The 13,886-nt window shown below is 39.7% G+C and overlaps 1 protein-coding gene across 2 annotated transcripts in view; it reads right to left on the bottom strand.

Annotated features, from left to right (window-relative positions):
* Positions 1-13,886, bottom strand: part of LOC133663562 (septin-5-like) — a 125,118-nt gene that overhangs the window by 18,275 nt on the left and 92,957 nt on the right. For both annotated transcript variants that reach the window (XM_062068117.1, XM_062068118.1), the window contains 5 exons: positions 13,232-13,328; positions 13,065-13,151; positions 10,712-10,835; positions 10,500-10,634; positions 1-26 (listed from right to left, as the gene is read on the bottom strand). The exon at positions 1-26 is cut by the window's left edge and continues 92 nt beyond it. In XM_062068117.1, the coding sequence (XP_061924101.1) occupies positions 1-26; positions 10,500-10,634; positions 10,712-10,835; positions 13,065-13,151; positions 13,232-13,328 (469 nt within the window). The remainder of the gene's footprint in view (positions 27-10,499; positions 10,635-10,711; positions 10,836-13,064; positions 13,152-13,231; positions 13,329-13,886) is intronic.

Raw genomic sequence — 13,886 nt, forward strand, 5'->3', positions numbered from 1 at the left:
TGAACTCCATGTCCAGAGGCCTGAGACTGCAACATGAAAAAAAGAAGGCATGTATATTGCAAACATGTGCTGCCTTGGGACATGCAATGACTACTGGTGGTCCAAAGGGGGAGCAGTTTCTCCAGCGTCACACCACTGACTGCATGGTAAAAAAAGCAGCAGTCAGCATTAAGTGGGATTGGAGTGAAAGAAGACCAGATGAGATTTCACCTAAGAGCTGCGGCATTAACCATTTAAAGCAGGCGTGTCCAAACGTTTTCTACTGAGGGCCGCACACTGAAAAATAAAAGCATGCGGAAGCCATTTTGATATTTTTCATTTTCCAAACCAATACCTTTAAGGTTCCCTTCAAGTTTGGTCCCGGGGGTCTTGCAAATAAGGCGTAAATATATATATATATATATATATATATATATATATATATATATATATATATATATATATATATATATATATATATATATATATATATATATATATATATATATATATATATATATATATATATATACATACATACATATATATATACGTATACATACATATACATACATATATATGTGTATACATATACATACATATATATATACGTATACATATACATACATATACATATATAAACACATATACATATATATATATATACATATACATAAATATATATATATATATATAATACACACACGCATATTTGTATGTACATACACATACATATATACACACATATACATATATATACATACATATATATGTGTATACATATATATACATATACATACATATATGTGCATAGGTGGATTAATGACCGGGCCTACCGGGCCCAGGCCCAGGGGGCCAGAGGCCCCAAGGGGCCAGGCCAACTTGGCCCCAAGGGGCCAGGCCAACTTGGCCCCGCGGCCGCGACCCAAGCAAAACTACTTTTGCAAAAATAATAATCTTAAGCCCCAAGGGGCCAGGCCAACTTGGCCCCGCGGCCATGATCCATAGAGGGTAAGAGGCCCCAAGGGGCCAGGTCAACTTGGCCCCGCGGCCGCGACCCACAGAGGGCCAGAGGCCCCAAGGGGCCAGGCCAACATGGCCCCGCGGCCATGATCCATAGACGGTCAGAGGCCCCAAGGGGCCAGGCCAACTTGGCCCCGCGGCCACGATCCATAGAGGGTCAGAGGCCCCAGGGGGCCAGGTCAACTTGGCCCCGCGGCCACGATCCATAGACGGTCAGAGGCCCCAAGGGGCCAGGCCAACTTGGCCCCGCGGCCACGACCCACAGAAGGCCAGAGGCCCCAAAGGGCCAAGCCAACTTGGCCCCGCGGCCGCGAGCCACAGAAGGCCAGAGGCCCCAAGGGGCCAGGTCAACTTGGCCCCGCGGCCACGATCCATAGAGGGTAAGAGGCCCCAAGGGGCCAGGTCAACTTGGCCCTGCGGCCGCGACCCACAGAGGGCCTGAGGTCCTAAGGGGTCAGGCCAACTTGGCCCCGCGGCCATGATCCATAGAGGGCCAGAGGCCCCGAGGGGTCAGGCCAACTTGGCCCCGATCCATAGAGGGTCAGAGGCCCCAAGGGGCCAGGCCAACTTGGCCCCGCGGCCACGACCCACAGAGGCCCCAAGGGGCCAGGCAAAATTGGCCCCGCGGCCATGATCCACAGAGGGCCAGAGGCTCTCAATCATTATTATCAAAGCTAATTCTCAAATTGGATGGATCACACAACCTCACTCACATATTCTTTATCAATTATTAAAGGTTGTTTCTGAATTTTGATCACAGAACTTAATGCAAATATTGTTGATTGATTGACAAAGCTCATTCTCAAATTTTGATTACACAACCTTACTCTGACAAATTATCATTATCAAAAAGCTCTATCTCGAATTTGGATCACAGAATCTCACTCAAGTATTCTTAGCTGTGCCCCTCCCCCATCGAGTCTTTCATAAACCGGTCTGTTCTTTTAGAATCTCCTCATTTGGTATTTTGAACTCGTGAGAGACTGCTCAAAATTTGGTTTCCTTTCCCTCAGTTCAGACTCAGAGATAATTTGAAATCATTCAACAAGAAGTTTAACGCGCGCACACACACACACACACACACTTGAGTTGAGCATTACTTGGAAATTCTTATATTTTCCATTTTGCTGTTATTATCAGCATCTTCCCATTTTGTCCTTTTCTTTCGAGAAAGTTTACAGTCTGACATTTGTCACTGCTGTCAGTTAATAACTTTTTGGTCTTTGACCCATTTTGTCATTTTCTCGATTCGATCGTCACTGACCACTCTCTCCTGTCTGGCAGACATCGTTGCTGCCATCATAGCTAGCAAGCTGCCTGCAGCGGGTCATCCCTATGTTCCCCGTCCCTATGTTACCCGGGTCCTATGTTCCCCTCTACCGGGGAACTAAGGACCCTTTTTAAAAAAAAGTGTTGTATGTTCCCCGCTGCGGGGAACGTACAACACTTTTTCCAGAAAAGGGTTCTATGTTCCCCGCTGCTTCCAATGCGCGACTAAGTAAGACGCACGCAGACACGCATGACAGAGACGCGTTTAAGTTGTCGAAGGAAGGAAGTTCGCGTTTGAGTTGCTCTATCTGCTGCCGCACGCCCTGTGACAGGTTAGGTTTAGGGATGGTTTTGGTCAGGGCACAATTTCGCCAAAAAAGTGCTCCACAACGCCCTGTGACAGGTTAGGTTTAGGGATAGTTTTGGTCAGGGCACAATTTCGCCAAAAAAAAGTGCTCCACAACGCCCTGTGACAGGTTAGGTTTAGGGATGGTTTTGGTCAGGGCACAATTTCGCAATTTCGCCAGATACAATGCAGGGAACATAGGACCCTTTTTTAGAAAAAGGGTCCTAAGTTCCCCGGTCGCATACAAAGACCCAGGAACAACCGGGGAACATAGGACCCGGGGAACATAGGACCCGGGGAACATAGGCACGCTCCCGCCTGCAGATAGCAACATTTTGGTGTCCTTTGGGAAAATATTTAGAAAGAAGACAAAAGTACACACAGTTGTACAACTATTATCTTTATGATCTTTTTTTTGTTAGTTTCTCTGTTACTGTGTGTGGCCAATTAAGCGACTTTTGGCCATACCTGGCTGGTGACATTTAGCGACTTTCTGGTTGATGTTAAGATTAATTATAGCAACAGTTCTCTTCATCTTAATGCAATTTATTGTGTCTGTCTCTCCACATTTTGCCATTAGGTACTTTGAGCTCTTGTTGGTCAGTCACTCTAAGGTACATTGTTGCTGCCATCATAGCTAGCAAGCTGCCTGCAGATAGCGACATTTTGGTGTCCTTTGAGAAATATTAAGAAAGAAGACAAAAGTACAAGACATTGTACGATTACTATCTTTTTAAAATTATTTGTTTCACTGTGTGATTGACCGACTTTGCCGCTAGATTTCGCGTCTTTTGGCCATACCTGGCTAGCGACTAAAAACATCATTTAGCGACTTTTTGGTTGTGAAGATAAGTGGTAAAAGCAGATCTTCCTGTTGGTCTTCCCACATTTTGCCATTTGGTACTTTGCACTCTTCTTGGTCACTCCAAGGCATTTGTCCCTGCCTTCAGCTAGTCACTTGGCTCTTTTGGAATATATTTCACTGTAATTGGCTCTCTCTCTCTCTTTCTCCTCAGTACAAATCAGCCTGTTCCCTTGCCATTCATCACTGACCACTCTGCTCTCCTGTCTGTCAGACATTATTGCTGCTTGCAGATAGCTTGGGGTCCTTAGAGAAAATATCAGAAGAGAAAAGTACACAATTATCTTAATTATCTTTTTTATTCAGTCAGTCCTTCAGTGAGTCCCAGTGTGTTGGCGATTAAGCAACGTTGGCATTCAATTAGCGACTTTTGGCCATACATGGCTGGCGACTCAAAAAACTAGAAAAAAAGTACAAAAAGTTGTACAATTAATATCTTTATTATCCTTAATTCCCCTGAATCCTAGAGTGTGTTGCAATTAAGCAACTTTGCTGCTAGGTTTAGCGACTCTTGTTTTGGGCATACCTGGCTAGCGACTACAAACATTATTCAGCAACTTTTTGGCTGTTAAGATTAACGTTAATAAATTAAATCCTAATACAATTTATTGTGTTGGTCTCGCCATCTTGCTATTACGTACTTTGAATTCTTGTTGGTCTCTGCTAAGGTATCTGGCTGTTGTCTTTGCCTTCAGTTAGTCACTTGGCTCTGGAATATATTTAACTGTACTTGGCTCTCTCTTTCTCCTCAGTACAAATCAGTCTGTTCCCTTGCCATTTAGACATTTTCTTGATTGGATCATCACTGACCACTCTGCTCTCCTGCTGTCTATCAGACATTGTTGCTCCCATCATAGCTAGCAAGCTGCCTTGGTGTCCTTTGTGAAAATATTTAGATAGAAGACTAAAGTGCACAAAGGTGTACAATTATTATCTTTTCAAAATATTTGTTTCACTGTCAGTGTGATTGACCGACTTTGCCGCTAGATTTCGCGTCTTTTGGCCATACCTGGCTAGGCTAGCGACTGAAAACATCATTTAGCAACTTTTTGGTTGTAAAGATAAGAGGTAAAAGCAGATCTGCCTGTTGGTCTTTCCACATTTTGCCATTTGGTACTTTGCACTCTTGTTGGTCACTCCAAGGCATTTGTCCCTGCCTTCAGCTAGTCACTTGGCTCTTTTGGAATATATTTCACTGTAATTGGCTCTCTCTCTCTTTCTCCTCAGTACAAATCAGTCTGTTCCCTTGCCATTTAGACATTTTCTTGATTCGATCATCACTGACCACTCTGCTCTCCTGCTGTCTATCAGACGAATCAGTTGATTCTCTGCTCTCAATTGTCTATGCTAGTAAGCTGTTATTCTCTGCTTTGGAGTGTTGATGCTGGGTTGCTAGTTTTCTAAATCACCTCACACACTTGAAGGAAGCAGCACCGATCATAAACACACAAACAAACTCACACACACACACACACACACACACACACACATAGTTGGTTTATCTGTTGTGATAGGCAAAGAGCCAATGTGCAAAGAAAGAAGGGAAATATGGATCATAAACGTTTAAGTGGAGGAGCTAGAAAAAAAATTCAGCAAGAAAAGAAAAAAAAGGAATCAGTTTTACTTGAGAGTGTTCCAAATATCTCCAGCTTCTTCAGTACAAAGACATCTGCTGAAAGCAATTCTATAAATGCTACTGCAAATTCAGCTAAGGTTAGCAATGCACCTGAGCTAGCATGTAGCTCCCAAGATCCTGAGACCACTACAAGTGTAGACACTGAACCAAATGCTTCTGATGCTTATGATTCAACCAATTCAGCAGTAGCCAGTTGCTCGGATGAATGTGAGGTCACTGCACCTCTGGACAGCATAGAAAATGAGCTGAATCTTTCTTCAACACCATCTACAGTGACAACTCTACCTAGTGATCCCGCTAAATGGGCTGAGACCCTCACTGAGTCAATGAAGGAAGTTCTTATTCAAAGAGGTGCAAAATCATTTCACAACCGTCACAGCCATTATCCAGCTTCTGTGAGGAACAGTGGGCTAGGAGGCAAAACCCGATGCCTAAACAATGAACATTTTACTTCACACTTGCCCAATGGACAACGAGTACAAAGAGAGTGGCTGATGTACTCTCCCTCTACTGGTAATGTTTACTGCTTTGCATGCAAACTGTTTTCCCCAAAAACGCATTCTTTTGTGACAGGCTATTGTGATTGGAAACACTCAGAAAGATTTGGTGAACATGAGCGAAGTGCTGAGCACATAACCTGCATGCAAGCAGTCTTGAACCGCGCCAAAGGTGCCACAGTTGATGCAGACCTGTTCAAACAGTTTCAGGCAGAGAGCAGCTATTGGAGGCAGGTGTTACAAAGAGTTGTTGCAGTCATTAAATTCCTTGCAGAAAGGGGCCTTGCATTTAGGGGTAAAAATGAATCGTTAGGGTCTCCTCTCAATGGGAACTACCTTGGTATTCTGGAGGTCCTGGCTGAATTTGATCCCTTTCTAAAGGATCACATCAGAAAGTTTGGGCAGATGGGTCGAGGTAATACCTCATATCTGTCCTCCACCATTTGTGAGGAATTCATTGAATTGATGGGTGCAAAAACCAAACAGGCTATAGCAGATGAACTGCAAGCAAGCAAATACTACTCTATCATTGTGGATTCAACCCCAGATTTATCTCATGTGGACCAATTGACATTCATATTCCGTTTTGTTAGCAAAGAGGGCAGTGTTGTTGAACGCTTTGTGGGTTTTGAGCCCATTACTAGCCATACAGGTGAAAGTTTGGCTAACTGTGTCATGTCTGTGTTGGAAAATCTAGGGTTAGAGCTGTCAAATTGCAGGGGGCAGGCTTATGATAATGCCAGCAACATGTCAGGGAGGTATAATGGGTTGCAGGCTCACTTAAAGAAAAGCAACCCATTAATACACTATATTCCATGTGCAGCTCACTCTTTGAATTTGGTGGGAGTCAACAGCATTGACAGATGTGGAAATGAAGTCTCTAAGTATTTTGACTTGATTCAGTCTATTTACAACTTCACAACTGCATCCACACACCGATGGGACAGGGTATTTGGCAATTCCAACATAGATCTCACACTTAAAGCTTTATCCAACACGCGTTGGAGTTGCCGTGCAGAATCTACCAAAGCACTGTGGCAGAACTACAGTAAAATAAAAGCAGCACTACAGGTTATTTCCACTGATGACACAGAGAAACGAGACACACGAACTGAAGCTGACAGTCTAGTGCGGAAGCTGGATTCACTTGAGATGGCCTTCATGGCAGGCTTTTGGGACACTGTTCTGTCCAGATTTCAGGCCACAAGTCTGCAACTTCAAAAAGCAGACATGGACCTTGGTACAGCAGTTAGATTGCTGGAATCTCTGCGCACCTTTGTTCTCTCCCAAAGAGATCTATTTGATCATTTTGAGCAGAAAGCCTTAAACATGTTGGGTGGCACCCCATCTTACAGGGCTGAACGGACGAGGAAACGTAAAAAGTTTGCTGATGAATCAGCATCCCCAGATGTTGTGCTTGAGGGAAGGCAACTGTTTCAAATAGAGACATTTATTGCCTCTATTGATCAACTGAGTTCAAGCCTTAATCACCGTCTGGAGGCCTACAAACATCTGAACAATTTGTTCAGTGTCCTTTTCTCTTTGGATACAGAGTCCAATGCTTCAGTCCTTCACAAGGCCAAGATTCTCACTGAATCATACCCATCTGACCTCAATGAAAGTCTTGGACAGGAGCTTATACAGTTCAAATCTTTTATACAGCTCAACAACACTGATGAGGAGAGGACCCCTTCAGGACTGCTCAAAACAATAATACATTTTGGACTACAGCCTACGTTTCCTAATACATACATTGCGCTACAGATTTTTCTCACTCTACCGGTCAGTAACTGTGAGGGAGAACGCTCATTCTCTCTTTTGTCAAGAGTAAAAAATGAGCTGCGCACAAGAATGACTCAGAAAAGATTAAATGCGTTATCTCTAATGGCAATTGAGAGTGAGCTGACAAGAGAGTTGGACTTCAATGATGTGGTGGATGATTTTGCAAAATTGAAAGCACGAAAGAAACCCCTTGCTTAAAGGTGCACTGTGTAAGATTTTTAGGTTATTTCCAGAATTCACCCATTCACTAATGTTAGGCTACCTGTTTTCATGAATACTTACCACCACCATAAAATTCTAAGTATCCATTATGACTTGGAGAATTGCACTTTTGCCATTTCTGGGAAGTGTCACCTGGATTGTGAAGATAGGATTGACTTTAGGCAGAAGCTTGGTGCTTTCTCTGGCAAACTGAACCTCAAGCTTCATTCTCTGCAGCTTTGCATTCTTGTGCAGACTTTCATCCACAAGGAACTTTTCAACTTCCCCACTATCGTGAAGGGGCCATCAAAAGATTTCAGTGTGTCCAGCATGTCTAGTCTCCTTTCTTTGAGCCATCTCTTGTTTCTCATCTGCCCTACTCTCGAATTTTGCCTTCATGAATTTACTCCAGTTGAGTTCAACCTCCCTTTTTGCTTGTGCTGCTGCCTTGAAACCTCTGAAGCTCCTGGCTCTTCTGTAAAATTATTGACCTATTGACTGCGTTCAGTGTGCCCAACTTCTTCAGTTTGTAGTCCACCTTGCCACATTGTCTCTCCATCCCAATGTTGTGCACAGGGGTGCCATCAATGTTACTAGCCTGTTCACTGACAGGGTCCATTGGGAAGGTCTCCTCATCCATCCTCTGCCTGGCCAGGACAGTCTTCAGATGGGGCAGCATGAGATCTGTCAGCTGCTTCACTTCATCCAAGTATTCGGCAGCCACGTCTGACACTGAGTTCAGGACATGTCCAGTGCCTGTCCAGCCACTATAGCATTCTTGGAAATGGGCTATCTTGACCTGCATGCAGCCCTTGTACCATGAACTGGCCTACACCTTTCTTTGTGGTGCTCTCCGATGCATGTTATCATTTTACCTTTCTCCTTCTCCTCAAGCTTAACCACAAATAGATACAGACTTTGAGCCTCAATTTGCTGCACAGCTGCCGTTATGCCAAAGTGTTTTCCTAAGATATTATTTTATTTTTAATGATAGAAGGGAGGAAAAGGGGGCAAAAATCATGTCCGATTTAGTTTTTTGGGTGGGGTGGGGGGTTTATTTCATGATAGCTACCAACTTCCAATACATAATATCTCTCAAATGACCCAATGCACCATCACTGAAGTGGGCGTAATCATTTTCCAAAATGTTTATTTTTAGGCCATTTATCCCCTCCCCCTGTGTCTGTGTGAAACCTGTGCTTGTCAGTGTCTGTGTGGTATACCTAATAGTGTGTGTGCAGTATGTGCACTCTTCTGTACAGTACAGTGTGCATGTCTGTTCACAGTATACAGTATTTCTTGCATAGTGCGTGCGTGTGTGTGCGCCCACACGCGCGGGGGGTTGAGGGGCCAAGACCATGTCAGGCCCAGGGGGCCAAAATTTCTTAATCCGCCCCTGTATATGTGTATACATATACATACATGTACATATATATATATATATATATATATATATATACATATACATACATATATGTGTATACATTTACATACATATATGTGTATACATATACATACATGTATATATGTATACATATACATACACATACATACATATACATATATAAACACATATACATATATATACATATACATATATATATATATATACATATATGTATATATAGTATACACACACACACACACACACACACACATATTTGTATGTACATACACACATATATATTTACATATACATACACACAAATATATATATACATATACACACGTATATACATATACACGTATACATATATACGTAGACATATATACACATACAGTATATACATATACATATATACACATATGAGCATATATATATATATATATATACATATATATATATATATTTATATATATATATATATATATATATATATACACACACACATACATACATACTGTATATATGTGTATATATATATATATATATATATATATATATACATATATACATATATACATATATATATATACATATATATATATATATACATATATACATATACACACATATATACAGATATACATAGATATACATAAATATATACATACCTGCATACATACATACATACATACAAAAACAAAATATGAAAGAGTCCCCCCCCCCCCAAAAAAAAGGTCAAAGTATAGTATTTAGTGTGTGTAATTTAGTAATTGGAGGCTTAATTAGGTAAAAAAAAAAAAAAACATAAACCATTGATTTTAATTCATTAATATTTTTTTTTAGCAATGGTAGTTTAAAAAAACAAAACAAACACTAAAATTATTGGGGATCCAAAAGGGTTATTCTCATAAAAGTGTTTAAAATAACTAATACATTTTTTATTTTTTTTATTTCAATACATAAATCTCTAGATTAACTTCAGATGTCGATTGTAACTTTTACATTTATTTTTATTTGTTTGATTTATGCTCTTTTTGTCAAAGAAAACTGTTTTTTATATGCCAAACACAGAAAACATGCAATATTTCCCCCCCCCAAAAAATGTCAAAGTGGAATATTGGATGTGAAACAATTGGAGCTTTGAATAGACCATAAACAACATTGATTTAAACTCATTCTTATTTATTTTAGTTTTTTTAGTTTTAAAGAAAAAACAACCTGCATTGCAGCTTTGTGTTATTGGAGTCGATGTTGCAACTCTTTCTCATTACATTTCCCGTTTGCTCTTTTATTCCATTTAAAAATTTTTTTAAAATAGTACTTTTAGAATGTGCCACGGGGCATTAAAAAAGGAGCTGTGGCCTGCAAATGGCCCCCTAGCCGCACTTTGGACACCCCTAGTTGAACAGGAGGGTGAACACATTGACTAAGAATGTGGCTCATTAATCCCACAGCAAGTGGGTCAACTGTGAGCGTTGGTGGAGGAGACAGAAAGGAGGACTGCAGCTTCATCCTACCCATGACCGAAGGGGGAGATGAAGTAGAGGCAGCAGTGCACGCGGTTGTCCTGGATGTTTTTGCGGTTCAGACCGCTCTCGTCCCTGAAGTACTGCTCAAACTGCTGGTCGATGTAGTCGGCCACCGGCTTCCAGCTGCAGAGAAGCAGGCATCTTATGAGCACGTGCTGGTTGTAGACATACACACAGTAGACCACCACCGTGTGCTCTACCATTCTGTGTTGTTGACAGCGTCCCCGAACCCTGGAGTGTCCACTATGGTCAGCCTCAGCTTGACTCCCTTTTCTTCGATATCAACAGTGTGCTTGGTGATTTCTACTGTTTGCATGATGCGTTCTGAGGAAGAGACACAAATAAGAAAAGTGAGGAGAAGTGCAGGACAGTAGACCACCACAATGTATAGAGTTGCAAACAAAAATGGATACACTCGTCCCTTGCCACTTTACACTTGAAATTTTGCAGCTTCACTCTATGACTTATTTTAGAAGCAAATTTTGCATATCTAAGCCTAAATTAACTCTTGAATTAAGTCTTATTTATGTCCAATACACGAGTGTCCAAACTTTTTGACCTGGGGGCTGCAATGGGATAAAAAAATTTGGTCAAGGACCGAAAGCCGACTGCATTTAAAGTAACACACACACACACATATATATATATATATATATATATATATATATATATATATATATATATATATATATATATATATATATATATATATATATATATATATATATATATATATATATATATATATATATATATATACACTGTATATTAGGGCTGCAACAACTAATCGATTAAATCGATTAAAATTGATTATAAAAATAGTTGGCGATTAATTTAGTCATCGATTCGTTGGATCTATGCTAAGCGCATGCGCAGAGGCAATTATTATTATAATTTTTTAAATTTAATTTTTAATTTTTTTTTAATAAACCTTTATTTATAAACTGCAACATGTACAAACAGCTAAGAAACAATAATCAAAATAAGTATGGTGCCAGTATAAAATACTGGAAAGAATAGAAATGTAGTTTGTCTCTTTTATCCGATTATTAATCAATTAATCGAAGTAATAATCGACAGATTAATCGATTATAAAATTAATCGTTAGTTGCAGCCCTAATATATATATATATATATATATATATATATATATATATATATATATATATATATATATATATATATATATATATATATATATATATATATATATATACATACATATATTACATACATATAAACATATATATATATATACACATACATACATATATATATACATACATATATATACATATACACATACATACATACATATACACACATATATACATACATACATACATATATACATACATACATATTATATTAATATAATGCATATATAATTAATAATGAATATAATTGGATATTAAGAGTATGTGAAAGTTCGACTTGAAACACCTTGTTTAATTCTGTGAAAACCGCCTTAATTTTAGTAATCAATCAGAAATATCAAGCAGCTAAAGTGCGCCAAACATCATTAAGTGTGTAGAGTGTTTTGCATATTCCCATATAGTTTTGTAATGGATTTAAATAGGTGTAATTTAGATTTTTTTGTATGGTGAATGGCCTTTTTTCATCATGTCCACAAAATGTGTTATGTGTGACCATGTCTCTTGACATTTTGTGTTGGTTGCTTTTCATTTTTAAAATTTTTTTTTAACACCATGACTAGGGAAGGTTGTTTGCATTGGGCATGATTAAAGGTCATTGACCTGCATTACTCACGTTGTCCACTAGATGTCAACTTTATAACAAAAAAAAAATTATTGTCAGAAAATTGAAATGAATGCAATCTTACTGTGGGTGAGATTCCCTATTAAACTGATGACGTCTCGCGGGCCAAATTGAAGACGTCGGCGGACGGCACTTGGCCCGCGGCTGTAGTTTGGACACCCCTGGTCTGATATGTTTCACAGTACAGTATTCATCTTATTTTCTATTATCATGTTGTGGTTAGGGATGGGTAACGTTTACATTTGAACCAATATTTTTGTGTGTGTTAATAAACATTGTTTTGGTAATAAAATGATTATTCATCTCAACATTGCTGTCCCATTGTTATATCTTGTTTTATTATGACATTTAGTTGCAATTACAGTGTCAAGTCCAAGACATTAGAAGGGTATAGTTTATGGTGTCTTCGCCATCTTTGTTGCGCCCTCAAAGTGTTAATACTGTATGTATTGTACCAGCTGTTGGATTGTAACGTGCATCTTAGTTGTAGTTTTCATTAACACATTTTGAGGCCTTGAAATCGCCATGTAAAATCGCTAATGCTAATCAGTAGCATGTCAATAGCAAAGCCAATAAACACGTGTGATCTGTGCGGATATTCAATTGTATCCATATTGGCCAATACTCAATGCTCCAATATTGGTATCGTATCGGAACACTTCTAATATGAACACACAAATAGAGTTTTTTTTAGATTCAACCCAATTAAACCCCATTTGTGCACAATCGTCACTCTCACTATCTGAATAACAATTGAGGTTGTGGTGTTGTCACCTTCAGCGTTGAGCAGCTTCCTGTCTTTGTAAAGGTCCGTGAGGAAGAGACTGTTGACCAGGGTGGATTTCCCAAGGCCAGACTCCCCTGCAAGCACACAACAAGAACATGAAAAGACAAGCCAGGTAAGAGCGTTGCCACTGATGGGACATCTCTCGGATTTTTACCTGCCACCATTAATGTGAAGTCGAATCCTTTCTTGACCGACTTGCGGTGCACCTGGTTTGGTAGCGTTGCAAAGCCTACGTACTCCTTGTCCTGATCCTGAAAAAAAAAAAAGACATTTGTATGGTATAACTGCACGTTTAGTCAACATTAGCATAGCAACACAAAAGGTTTACTCTATTCCACCACAACAACGTTAATGATCTGTTTTTATACCAGCAACAGACTAATTATAGCGGAAGCTGCTTATGTCGGACTGGCTAACCAACGCTGACAGTAACAGTTGTGTACATGTCCCTAATTGAAATCAAAACTAGCCACTGCTCACACATTTACTCATCTACATTCTGCCAACATTACAATATTTCATATTTTTATTTAACAGAGCTGTTACGGTAATACTTAAATGAACCTTTTGTACATATACAAGGGCGGTATAGCTGTGCTGATCATTCTTACTGGGGACCCTGGGGAAAAAAAAGTTAATATGGTTCATGGGGACCAAGTTTAAATAATTTTGCATAATTCACACAAATTTGTACGTGATTACTGAGGACTATTTAAAAAAAAAAGCAGCGAGTGCAGTACCAGCTACGGCCCGATGAGGGGGCTGCTGTGCAAATGTCTCACACTCAAACTAACCAGTAAACATGTTTT

Source organism: Entelurus aequoreus, linkage group LG13 (genome assembly GCF_033978785.1).
Source record: "Entelurus aequoreus isolate RoL-2023_Sb linkage group LG13, RoL_Eaeq_v1.1, whole genome shotgun sequence".
Classification (NCBI taxonomy): Eukaryota; Metazoa; Chordata; class Actinopteri; order Syngnathiformes; family Syngnathidae; genus Entelurus; species Entelurus aequoreus.